Source organism: Notamacropus eugenii, chromosome 4, assembly GCF_028372415.1.
Source record: "Notamacropus eugenii isolate mMacEug1 chromosome 4, mMacEug1.pri_v2, whole genome shotgun sequence".
Taxonomy (NCBI): domain Eukaryota; kingdom Metazoa; phylum Chordata; class Mammalia; order Diprotodontia; family Macropodidae; genus Notamacropus; species Notamacropus eugenii.
The window spans coordinates 1,398,376-1,410,573 of NC_092875.1; the positions used below are offsets into that span (position 1 = coordinate 1,398,376).

The following is a 12,198-nucleotide window of genomic DNA, read 5'->3' on the forward strand; positions in this document are numbered from 1 at the left end:
AGGCACGGTGAGCCTAGAAGGGCAGACTTGGTGCCTGGAAGCTGCCTTCCCGTCCCTGGAGGGGTTCAGATTTGGGCAGTGGGCAGGAACTCTGGAAGCAGATTAAGTGCCCCCCCCCCCCCACTTCGGAGCTGCCCATCCTCCCAGCCGGATTTTACACATGAGGAAACTGAGTCCCAGAGAGGGGGAGTGGTGTGGCCAGGGAAGAGCCGCCCACCCTCGAGGACCCCACAGTCAGTTCGGAGGCCACGCAGCCACACTTTCCACTTTATTAGAAAAGAAAAGCCGCCCAGCTCGGGGCTGGCCCAAAGAGGGCAGCTCTGGCGACTTTGTATCTTACAAAACTAACGCTTGGTACAAAAAAGATCCTCGATCCCTCCGGCCACGAGCCTGAGGAAAGCGCCCCGCCCGTGTCCGCCTGCGGGAAAAGCTCAGCGAGGCCCCCCCCCCCATGGGGCGGGGCGGGTCCGGGCCAGGAGGCCACGCCCCTCAGATGTCCATGTAGTCGTCATCCTCGTCGCTCTCACTCTCCAGGGAGGACTCCTGGCTGGACATCTCCAGGATCTCCAGGGCTGGCTGGCAGAGGCTCTCCTTCTTGACGGTGGCAGCGGACTGGGCGCTCAGGATGGCCGTCTGGGGAGAGGGATGGGACAGTGAGGTCAGCCAGTGACCACCACCCCCACTCTGCCCGACTGGCTGCCCCCTGCGGCGAGGTCAGCAGTGAGGGGGGCACCTTGGTGCCCGCCCTGGGGCCAGCGGCCCTGGCACCTCTCCCTTCCCCGTCCCCAGTCTCATTTACCTTTAGCTTTTGCTTGGTCTCCTCGGAGATACTGCCCTTGGGGGAGAGGAGGGTGGGGGTCGGGGGAGTGACCGTGATCTCAGGGGGGAACTTGGAGATGGAGGAGGGGATGACGAGCTTGGGCATGGTGGGCAGAAGGCGGGCTTTGACCCGGGGGGGTTCTGGCCGGGGGGCCAGGCTTCCCGATGGCTTCGAGCTGGAGGCTGAGGAGAAAGCAGAGTAGGGTGAGGGGGCCGCGGTTGCTTCAGACCCGGGACTCGGCTGATCCCTTCCAGCTCGTTTTCTGGTCTACAGCAGAAGGCTGCATGCCCAGCCTCGATAGAGTCTAAGGGCTGGGGTTGGGGGTTGGGGCCCTAGGGCAGCCCAGGCATCCGGGACAGCCCAGGTAAAGGTGCAGAGTGAGGAAAAGCAAAGAAGCCAGGTTGGCTGGATCAGAATGCGCGATGTCTGCATGGGGTGGTCTATGTGGTATGTGCGTGTGTTATGTGCCAGGCCACCCATCCGCCCCCAGTCGCACCCTGCCCCTTGCCCCCTGCCTCTGACCCTCCCAGACCCCGAGAGGTCCCAGCCTGCGGCCAAATTCCTTCCTCCAAATTTAACCAGCAGCCCTCTCATTCTCGGCCTTGGCATTCTGGCCCCCACGTTCTCCACTCCCTCTTCTCAATCGCCCCAAACACGCTCTATACCTCCCAGCCCCACAAGACACAGACCCGCCTTCACCCACAGCCTGGCCCTCTCCTGGCTAGGGAGGAGGGGGCGGGCCCTGCCTACGCTGCACCTTCGTGGCCTTTCTCAGGCCCCCACTCCACCCTCCTTGGAGGTCCCTGGGCGCACCAGGCCCAGCCTCTGACCTCCAGGGCTCCCCAGGACCCTCCCTGCTTCTGCTTTCAGAAGGGGACACTCCTTGAGTGGTGGAAGCGCTCAGCGCCTCAGCCTGCTCACCTCCACCCGGCCCACGGGAGGGTCACACCGTCCTAGGACCCTATCCCCTGTCAAGCCTTCCTCCTCCCTCCCCATCCCATCCAGCTGCCTGGCCTCCCCTCCCAGCTGTCCTACCACTGGCTGCCTGAAAGTCCCAGCTAAAATTCCACCTCCTCCAGGAAGCCCTCCCTGCTCCCTCCAAGTCAGGGCCTTCCTATCTGTGTCCAGTGAGAGCTTGGGGCCTGGGACCCAGAGTAAGCTCTGAGATAGGGAAATCCCAGGCCTAGGTGGGAGAGGGAGGAGGAGGGGGAGAGGAGAGGGAAGACAGGGGAAAGGGGGAGGAGAGGGGAGGAGGAGGAGATGGGGAGGGGAAGGGAGCATTGAGCCTACTTCCAGGAAGTTCTGGGTGGAGACCCTCCCCCACAAAGACCCCCTGCTGGGGGCAGAACTTGCCCATGGCTGCTGGCTCCAGTCATGGAGGCAGGCTAGGGGTTCTGCATAGGGCCTGGCACACAGTAGGTGCTTAATGTTTCCTGGCTGCTCCCCAGAGACTCAACTTTGAGCCCTGAACCAACGGCCAGGTCGGTAATGCCTTGGGAAAATCTGGGCACCTGTTTGTCTGAGCTAGGCCTCACTCCATCTGGAGGGGCCTCTGAGAAGAATAGGAGGTCAGGGCATAAGCACCCTGGAAGCCTTGCAGGCGGGAGCCCTTACCCTGGCCACAGGCTCGTCCTGCGCTGGTGCTGGTCACAGGTTCAACATGTTCGAGCTCAGGGTCCTGCGTGGCAGCCGTAGCCAAGTCTGGCCCAAGGTGGGTCTCCTGCTGCTGAGGTCCCAAGGTTCCTCTTCGACCACTGGCTGCCGGCTCCTCCCCTACCACCAAAGACATACAGCATGTAGGGGGCCAACCCCTCATCCCCCTGGCCTTTGCCCTCAGAAAAGAGCACAGGGCATTTTCTGAGAGAGGCCCACCAAAGAGACAGAGATGGGTCTCCAGAAGGGAGCCGAGGAGCAGGGAAGCCTGGTCAGCACCAAGAACGCCTAGGAAGTGAGCCACCCTGGCTGGCCCGGGCATCAATAGCCTCCATGGTTGAAGCCCTAGGGAGATGGTGTAAGAGAGGGAGGAGAAGGTCTCACCTGGAGCTGGAGGGGGAGCCACAGCTCTGAGTGTGTGGGCACAAAGGTCTTCAGGGGCCAGGCTGCAACAGGTACCCTTCCCTTCACTTTCATCTGCCCATTCTAACTGCCTCAGATTCCCTACACAAAAGCCCACACATCTCTCCTAGAAGAACCCCCCTCCCTAGTCCTCTCAGCTCTCACCTGGGGTAGCCAGCCTCAGAGATGGGGAGCTCACTGCCTCCTGGGGCAGCCCATCTGCTGTGGGACAGCCTAGTGTATAAGGATCAACTTCCTAGCAAAGCCCCCACTAGCCTGCACTCATGGTTCCCAGTGTGTCTGGGGCAAGAAATGGCTGCACATGGTGGCAGATTCAGAACCCAGTACCCTCAGGCAGCTGCCAACATACCCTACCCCCAAATAAGGCCAGCTCCATTGATTCCTACAGTCCACTGGAGTTCAGTGCCACACCAATGGGGAGCAGGGCCTGGGGGCGCTGAGGGGGGCTCAAGTCCCTGGTTAAAACACTAGCTCTGCTCCTTGCTCTGGGGGACATGAGTCTGTCCAGCCTCAGATTCCTCATGGTCCCAGTTGGCCTCCTCTTCCCACTGATGAGCCCCCATTTGGAAGAGGGGCCCAGGCAGGCCCAGCTTCATTTCCTGCCACAGTCAGACCAGGCCCCAGCCAGGCTCCTCAGCCCCACCCAGAGCAAGTCCAGCTTTTCTTCTGGGCCCATTTCTCCCCAGCCCTGTAGGAGACCAGGCACACAGTGAGTACCTCATGTTCATCACCTTCTCTGCCAGCCCCCAGCTCTGCTTCTGGTCCTGGCACAGAGCAGGGAGGCTAAGAGCCTCTGGATCAGGTGATGCCACCCACATCCCCCTCTGGCCTACTCACTTCCTAAACAGAGGTGCCCAGCACTGAACAAGGGCCTGTGTGCCCCATGCCTCTTGGCCCAGTCCTGGAAGCTGGGCCCTAAATGTGTAGACAGAGTGAGCACAGGCAGAATCAAGACCCTAGCAGCTCCGCACAGCTTGGGGCCAGCTCTGGGCTCTGCAGCTCCCACTGAGGAAAAGCCTGAAGTCCAGGTCATACAAGGAAAGAGGGAAACAAGTGGGGATGAGTGGGCCACACCCATGCTGACCACATCTGGGAGGAGCACAGTGCTGTCCCCTTCCCCCAAAGCCACTCAGCTCCCATCTTGTGGTCCCTAAGGAGACTCTTTTCACCCAGTGGAGTTTGAGGCTCGCTAGGACCCCTAGGTCTATTTTGAGGCAGGCCCTACCAACCCTGTCCTGACTACTGAGTGAGCTCTTAGTAGTCAAACCAGAGGATGTTTTCTCAGGTCTCATCCTTCCGAATCTGCTGCATTTGAAGGCTGCCCTTGGACCCCAGATGTCGTCCCATACTCAGGGGCCTTTTGCTCATCCCCCACCACTTCTGTGGGTGTCACAGTCATCTCTCTGCCAATGACACCCAGATCGCATCCCCCACTGCCCATTGACTATCTCACACTTAACAGGTGCACCACAAAACTGCTCCTGTTTTCTCCAAATGCCCTTTCTCGGGTAATGGTGTCACCTTCCTCAGACTTTGTAACCTCAGCATCCCCCCAATACCCCCTGACACTGCCCCTCATCTCCTCACATCTGGACTGTGGCAGCAGCTGCCTCAGTCTTTGCTCACTCCCACCCCCCATCCATTTGGTCTTCCTAAAGCCAGGACTGACCATGTCACCCCCTCCCCCTGCTCAGTACATCCCTGTGGCTCCCTATGGCCTCTTTGGAGGTCCCTCTGCCTGTACACAGCTTGGCCCCCTCCCCAGAATGCACAAACCCTTTTCTGATTCCCCCACCTGCCTGCGCTCCACCTCCCAAGCGCTCTTTCTGCTCATCTCATAGCTTTGTGTATGCTCCTGTGTCCCTAGCCCAGAGTCTTGGCCCATGCTTGTCGATGGACTCATTGTGGAACACACAAGGGTGTGGAGAATAGCCTGCACTTGGGTCCTGGCCTCCAACAGTCCCTGCCTACATGACCCTAGAGCTGGGCTGGGAAGGCCCGGGAGGGTCAGGTTTGGTCCAGGATGGCTCCCTCAAGAGCTCCAAGGGGCAGGGTCCATCAGGAGCCTAGTAGCAACTCGGCTTTTGGCCACACTCTGTCAAGAACCTGCTGCCTGTTACCTCCAGGACCTGGGGTCAGCAGACCTGAGCTCTAGTCCTGACTCAGCCACCCAGGAAGTAGCTGCTCATTTTTTATCTGACTCTGTGAATCAGGTGCCAGGCTGGACAAGGGGGGCAGCCTTACCTGGAGCCGGACAGGCCATGCTTGGAGGGGTCTCAGGATCCTTGGAGGCAGAAGCTGGCTTGGCCTTGGGTGGCACGTCAGGGGGAGCCAGGTCAGAGTTTGAGGGTGCAGGCTGGAGAGCCGGGGAGGCCGTTGTGTTGGCCCAGAAGAAGCTCTCCCTGCTGTCCTTGGGGGGCTTGGGTGTGGTAGGGGTGTCCCCTGTGGCCTGTGGACACAGAGAAAGAGAAAGCACTTTGTGAATTATTACCTCATTTAATTCAACTTATTTCATGGGTGGTGTTATTATTTCTTTTATTACTAAGGAAACTGAGGCAGCAATGGAGTGACCTGCCCAGGGTGTCTTTATGCCTCCAGGCTCAGACTTGCCCTACCACACCCCCAAACCACCTCTGGCTCCTTCCCCCAGGACAGTTCTGGGGCTCTAGGCCTGGCACTCCCCAACTTGCTCAAAAGACTCCCCATCCCCCTTCAAGAGATCTGTCAGCCCCTCTGTCTCACTCCACACAGCTGTCACCAAGGCATTCGTCAGGCCTAAGTCTGTCTCCTGTTCATGTGGTGCCTTCAGTGGGTCCAGCTTACTCTGAGCATTCAAGGCCCTTTACAGAATTCTGTGGCCTAATCTTCCATCCTTCAGGTGAGCTGTCCTCTGCCAGCACTGAGCCAATGTCTCTGGGATCCTGTCAGGTCAAGGGTCAAGGTCCTGGACAGACAGAACCTGCGTGGCAGTCAGAGCTGCATCCAGGGAGCATCCTGGGGGGCTGGCTTTAGAAAGACTCATGATGGCTTCCCCTTGGTTCCAGGCCATTCTGGCTCTGCTCCTGGCTCTGGGCTCCTGGCTCTGGATTGGGAGGCAGAAGGATCCAGCAGGAAGAGTGTCTTCAGGACCTGAGACCTCATCTGATCTATTGCCAACATTCCAGGTAATCCTGGACAAGGTCTACCACTGATAGACCCTCCCTAAGAGTGTTATCAATCTTATTTCACCGCCAGGACATGGCTAGCACCTCTGAGGACCATACATCCCTATGGGAAAACAATGCCTCAATGTAGAGGCAAATATGAAACGTATAAAGCATAAAGAACAATCAGATTGGAGGAAGGAGCCGGGGGCCTGAAGAGGCCCAGAAGGAAGGGGAATCTTCTCTGAGCCTCAAAGCATACCAGAGATTCTAAGAAATAGAGTGAGATGGGAGAGCATTCTGGGCCTGGGGAAGCAGGGGAGCAGAAGGGCTGAAGGGGAAGGAGGTGCAGAGAAGGGGCCAAGTTATAAAAGGATTTAAATGTCAAATAGTATTTTGTGTTGAATCCTGGAGGTGATCAGTTGCCATGGATGGTTATTGAGTAAGGGAGTGACACAATCTAACTGTACTTTAGGAAAATCATTTTGGTGGTTGAAAAGGAGATAGAGTGGAGTGGGGAAACATTCAAGGCAGGCAGACCCACATGCAGCTATTACTATGGTCCAGGTGTAAAATGATGAGGGTCTGCATAAGGGTGGGAACAGTGTCAGAGGAGAGAAGGGGGAGTATTTTGGAGATACTACAGAGGCAAAGTGGACCAGAGATGTAGCACAGGGGAAATGGACCAGAGATGGGGCAGAGGTGAAATGGACAGGCCTTGGCCACAGACTGGATGAGGGAATGGGGGAGAGTGAGGAAACAGGATGACTTCTAGGTTGGGAGCCTAAGGGTGCCAGGGAAGTTTGGAAGAGGGGGCAGTTTTAGGGAAAAGTTAATGAGTTCCATTTTGGACATGCTGAGCTTGAGATGTCTCTGGAGCATCTTGTTTGAATTGTTCAATAGATAGTTGGAGATGGGAGACTGGAGGTTCAGAAGCCAGGGCTAGATATATGAGTCTGGGAATCATCTGCACAGGGTTGAGATACTTTAATCCAATGGAGCTGATGAAGGGATACCAAGATTAAAAGACATGACCAGGAAGAAGATCCAGTAGAGAAGGAGCAGTCAAGAAGGAAGAGAGAACAAGTGTCCTGAAAACCCAGAGAGGATCCAAAAGGAAAAAGTGATCCCTAGTGTCAAAGACTGTAGGGAGGTACCAGAGAATGATGGAGAAAGACCAGTGGACTTGGCCACTAAGGGATCATTGGTAACTTTGTGGAGAGCAGTTTGGGGGGAATAATGAGACTCCAAATAAGATTCACTCCTGGCCATGGCATCAGCCTCTGTGCCTCTGGAAACAAAGGCCTTTCATGTCTGGAACTCCCATCCTGGGGAGTCACTACCTCAGGCTCTCCTTCCACTGGCCCTAGTTCTGGCACCAAAATTTAACCAACTCCTTACTCCTGGAAAAGGTGTATCAGCACATAGCCTAAGACAAGACTTGGCATCCTGGTCACTTTCTAACCATGACATGCCTCTGTGGTTACTACTTGCTGATATGCACCTAGCACGCAGTCATGGCACACAATAAATACGTAATGTTTGTTCATTCTATCAGATTGTGGGGGTTTCATGTCAAGAGCTTTCTTTGGGAGGTCATATGGCAGGGGGGAGAGGCTTAGAGTACAGTCACTCTTTAGCTTGAGGGAGTGACTTTTAAGGGTGAGAGAGGCCTATTTTACAGATGAGGAGACCAAGGCAGGCAGGGGTAAAGTGACCTGCCTAAGATCTCACACCTAGGGAGGATCTGAGGCCACATTAGAACTCAGATCTTCTTGATACTGTAAGAGCCAGAAAGCATGGATTTCACACTTCCCTTGCCAACTCCTGGTCCACTGCAGAACCATATGCCCCTTAAGCCCAATATGGGTATTGAGGAACCAATGCATTTCCGATCAGGAGGTAACTGCAGGGGCCACTGATGTGGGGAGAGTCCCTTATAGACTCTTTTCCTGCTCTCTGTTCCCAGAATTTCTCCTTTAACAAACCCATGGACCTATTCTCACTGTTAGTTCTCATCTGTTAAGGACTGGAGAAACAGATAAGCATCATGGTTAGAAGCGGATGTAAAGTAAAAATAAACAGGCACTGAATAAGGGCTTCTCCTAGAAGTAAAGAACATGGACCTGGAGCCTCTACCCTGACTTCCTGCCTGGGTCCTGAGAGGGAAGGCTGCTCACACCTGCTCATTCCTTCAGATCCTCATCCCTCAGCCCATCCCTTCTTCCTCACATTCAGGCAGCCCTCTGCTGGACTCTGGCAGTGGCCACCTTCCCTGGAAGCACAGCCCACCAGGCACCAAATCCTGGGGCACACAGACCTGGGAAGTGATGCCAGTGTGCCTGTCCACTGGGCCTCAGCTCTGTCCTGTACTATCCCTTGGGCCCTCTCCCAGCTCTGGATCCAGGGTCGCCTTCTGCCTGTCCCAGGGGATGCTCAGAGCCTAGCTACCACCCCCACCGGCTCCCTTGGATCCATCTCTACCTTCCAGCCTTAAGGATGAGCATTTTTGCCTAGGATTTCTCTATAAATTCAAAGTCAGACAATGCTCAGTCACAGGAACCAGGGTCAGGACTCAGGCCCCAGCAGTCACCTGGGGAAGGGACCTCCCACAAGGGCTCACGTTCACTCTCCATCACAGGTTCCGACCCCCAAGGTCAGGTTGGCCCCAGCGGGTGTGACATACCAGGGTCTGCCGGGACAAGTGTCCACCTCACAGTCCCTCAGCGGAAGGATGAGCTCCGCACATGACATTGCCAGGTACAATGCCTGACCCTGGGCTCACCAGGCCTGGGGGTGTGTAGAGGGAGGGAGTTTGCTCTCTCTCTCTCCCTTCAAACACCAGACCCGCAGGACCTGTCACTCAAGGCTCTTCCCTTGTGTTCCCCTGAGGTCTCCACCAATGAGGAGATAAGGGGATAATGCACACAGTGAGGGTGAAGAAGGAAGCAGCCCCTCGGCTGCCCACTGGTAGTCATGATCTCCAGGATATTAATGCAGAAATGTAAAATATGAACTGTGTCGCAAGGGACAAGGGGCCAAGGGAGCTGAGAGTTTTCTGAAAAAAATCACCAACTCCTGACAACCACAGGAAAGTGGCTACAAACACCACCCCCCATAAGAGAAATGCCAATTAAAACAACACCAGGGTAATGAGCAAACATGACAAAGAGGGAAGGATGCGGGTGGTGACTCCAGTGGGTGATGCTCTCCCCGCCCTGAAGCCAGAAAGGTCAAGAGCCCGCTCACACAAGAAATATTCCCAGAGCATCAGAACCCGTGGCGCAGGAGGGTGACAGGCTAGGGAGGGGCAGCGAGAAGCGAAGAAACGCCGAGAAGCCCAGGAAGACTCGCGTGAACCGATGAGGTGGGGAGCCCAGCAAACCAGGAGAAGCGGCCGACGACCACGGCGGCCGATGGCGAGGGAGGGGGTGGGGCGTTGCAGAGACCGCAGAGGCCGCGGCTCCATCCTTTGTTCCGAGAGATGGCGGGCGGCTTCTAAAGCTTCCTCCTCCTCCCACAGCCGCGGCTGCTGGGAGCAACGGCAGAGACAGAGACAACGGAAGATGGAGATGCAGCGGCAGTCCTTGGACCATAACAGTGCAGCCTGGCCCCTGGAGCCCTCGGGCTACGGGGTGGGAGTGCGAGGAGGCACCCAAACCCGCCACTCAGAGAAGGGCTCGCTCCCACTTCCTCCTGCATCCTTCCCCACATCCGTCCTCGGCACTGCTCTGCCTGGCCACATTCCCCTCCCCCCTTCCCAGCACTGCCCCCTCCATCCTCTTCTACCTTGAGTACCTGCCAGGTAAGCCAACCTCCAGAGCGTCACCCATTCACCCACAGACCTTATCTTCTCTTACATGCAGGGTGCAGGACTCCACCTGGGGTCTGACACAGAGATGCCAAAGGCACGCAAAAAGGAGAAGAAAGAAAGAGGGAAGGAGGAGAGAGGGGGAAGGAGAAGCAGGGAAGGGAGAGAGGCAGGGAAGGGAGAGAGAAAGGGAAGAAAGGAGGAAGAAAGGGAGGGAGGAAAGAGGGAGTGAGGAAGGGAGGAAAGAAAGGAGAGAAGGAGAAAAGAAGAGAGGGAGGAAAGGAGGAAGAAAAGAAGGGATGGAGGGAGGATGGGGAGGGAAGGAAGGGAGGGAGGAAGGAAGGAAAGAAAGACTGAGGGAGGCAGGGAGGAGAGAAAGGGAAGGATGGAGGAAGGGAGGAAGGAAGGAGAGGGATAGAGGAAAGAGGGATGGAGGAAGGGAAGGAGGGGGCAAGGAAGGAGACAGGAAGGAAGGAGGGAGGGAGGAAAGAAGGATGAAGGAGGGGACAAGGAAAGAAGAAGACAGGAAGGAAGGAAGGAAGGAAGGAAGGAAGGAAGGAAGGAAGGAAGGAAGGAGGGGAGGAAAAGGAAGGCAAGGAAAGGGAAGGCAGGCAGGGTGAAGCCCGTCTCCTCCTTAAGTGAGTCCTGACTGCTCCAAGCAGCGGGCAGAGGGAGCAAACTGCGGCTTTAATGAGGCCCAGAAGTCCACCTCCAGAAGAGAGGGGGTGTCATGGCAACTGGGAAGAGCAACAGCAAACAAAATGGCTGGTCTTGTCAAGGAAGGAGAGCACTGCTGGGCTCCGATGTCCCCCACCCCAGCAGGTCACTGCCCCAAGCAAGGCCTAGCCCAGAGCTGGCTCTCCACCCCTACAAGAGGGGAGTCCAGGACTGCTTCTCTCATGACTTACTTTACTTTACTTACATGCCTCCACCATGGAAAAGACTCTTGTCATGAGGCTCACAATATGCTTTTTGAACCTGGTTTTTCCTCCTAATGATACTTTCCAAAGATGAACTGGAGATCTAAGCCACATTGACACTAAACATCAGGGTAAGTATTTTTTCCACTCAGGACAAGAAACAGCTGTAAGGATCAACACTTCTCCAGTCTCCTAAAACACCCCCCTCCTATTTTCCCTATCACTGTCGAGGGCACCCCATCCTCACACAGTCCCTCAAGCTTCCAACTTGGGGTCATTCTAGGCTCTGCACTATCTCTCACCATCCCAGATCCAATATGGTGCCAAAGCCTGTCCATTTCATCTCTGCTGCACCTCTGGTCCATTTCACCTGTGCTATATCTCTGGTCCATTTCACCTCTGCTGCATCTCTGGAACATTTCCCCTCTGCTGCATCTCTGACCCATTTCACCTCTGCTACATGTCTGGTCCATTTCCCCTCTGCTGCATCTCTGACCCATTTCACCTCTGCTACATGTCTGGTCCATTTCCCCTCTGCTGCATCTCTGGAACATTTCCCCTCTGCTGCATCTCTGGTCCCTTTCACCTCTGCTTCATGTCTGGTCCATTTCACCTCTGCTGCATCTCTGGTCCATTTCACCTCTGCTGCATCTCTGGAACATTTCCCCTCTGCTGCATCTCTGGAACATTTCACCTCTGCTGCATGTCTGGTCCATTTCACCTCTGCTGCATCTCTGGTCCATTTCACCTCTGCTGCATCTCTGGAACATTTCCCCTCTGCTGCATCTCTGGTCCCTTTCACCTCTGCTTCATGTCTGGTCCATTTCACCTCTGCTGCATCTCTGGTCCATTTCACCTCTGCTGCATCTCTGGAACATTTCCCCTCTGCTGCATCTCTGGAACATTTCACCTCTGCTGCATGTCTGGTCCATTTCACCTCTGCTGCATCTCTGGTCAATTTCACCCCTGGAGCTTCTCTTAAATATGCCTCCTCCTCTCCTCTGACCCTGCTCACAGCCTGGTGCAAGCCCTCATCACCTCACACCTGGACTACTGACGTAGCTTCTGGGGGAAGGGATTAGTGTCTTCCTGCCTCAATATCTTCCCCATCCAATCCATCCTCCATTCAGCCACCAAAGTGATTTTCATAAAGCACAGACCTGACCACATCATCCTCAACTCCATAAGCTTCAGGCACTCTCTCTGACCTCCAAGATCAAACCCCTTTGGCATTTTAAGTGCTTTGCAGCCTGTCTGCAAACTGCCCTTCTAGGCACTCAATGCTTCTGGCAGCCAGGCCAATCTGTTGGGTTCCCTCGCAGCCCTACTACCCACACCATTGCAGCCTCCTGGGGCATGGACCTATGCCTTGTCCAGCTCTTGGCCAGCCAGAGTCAGTCTGAATTCTGTCTCCTACACTTGCTCACT

General features: G+C 55.8%; 1 protein-coding gene across 1 annotated transcript in view; it reads right to left on the bottom strand.

The window, feature by feature from the left end:
* Positions 1 to 255: 255 nt before the first annotated feature.
* CABIN1 (calcineurin binding protein 1) overlaps positions 256 to 12,198 on the bottom strand; it is a 96,159-nt gene continuing 84,216 nt past the window's right edge. The window contains exons 34-37 of the mRNA XM_072599595.1: positions 5,141 to 5,345; positions 2,435 to 2,593; positions 800 to 1,002; positions 256 to 633 (exon numbers count right to left, since the gene is read on the bottom strand). Coding sequence (XP_072455696.1) covers positions 490 to 633; positions 800 to 1,002; positions 2,435 to 2,593; positions 5,141 to 5,345 — 711 coding nt within the window. The 3' untranslated portion in view covers positions 256 to 489. The remainder of the gene's footprint in view (positions 634 to 799; positions 1,003 to 2,434; positions 2,594 to 5,140; positions 5,346 to 12,198) is intronic.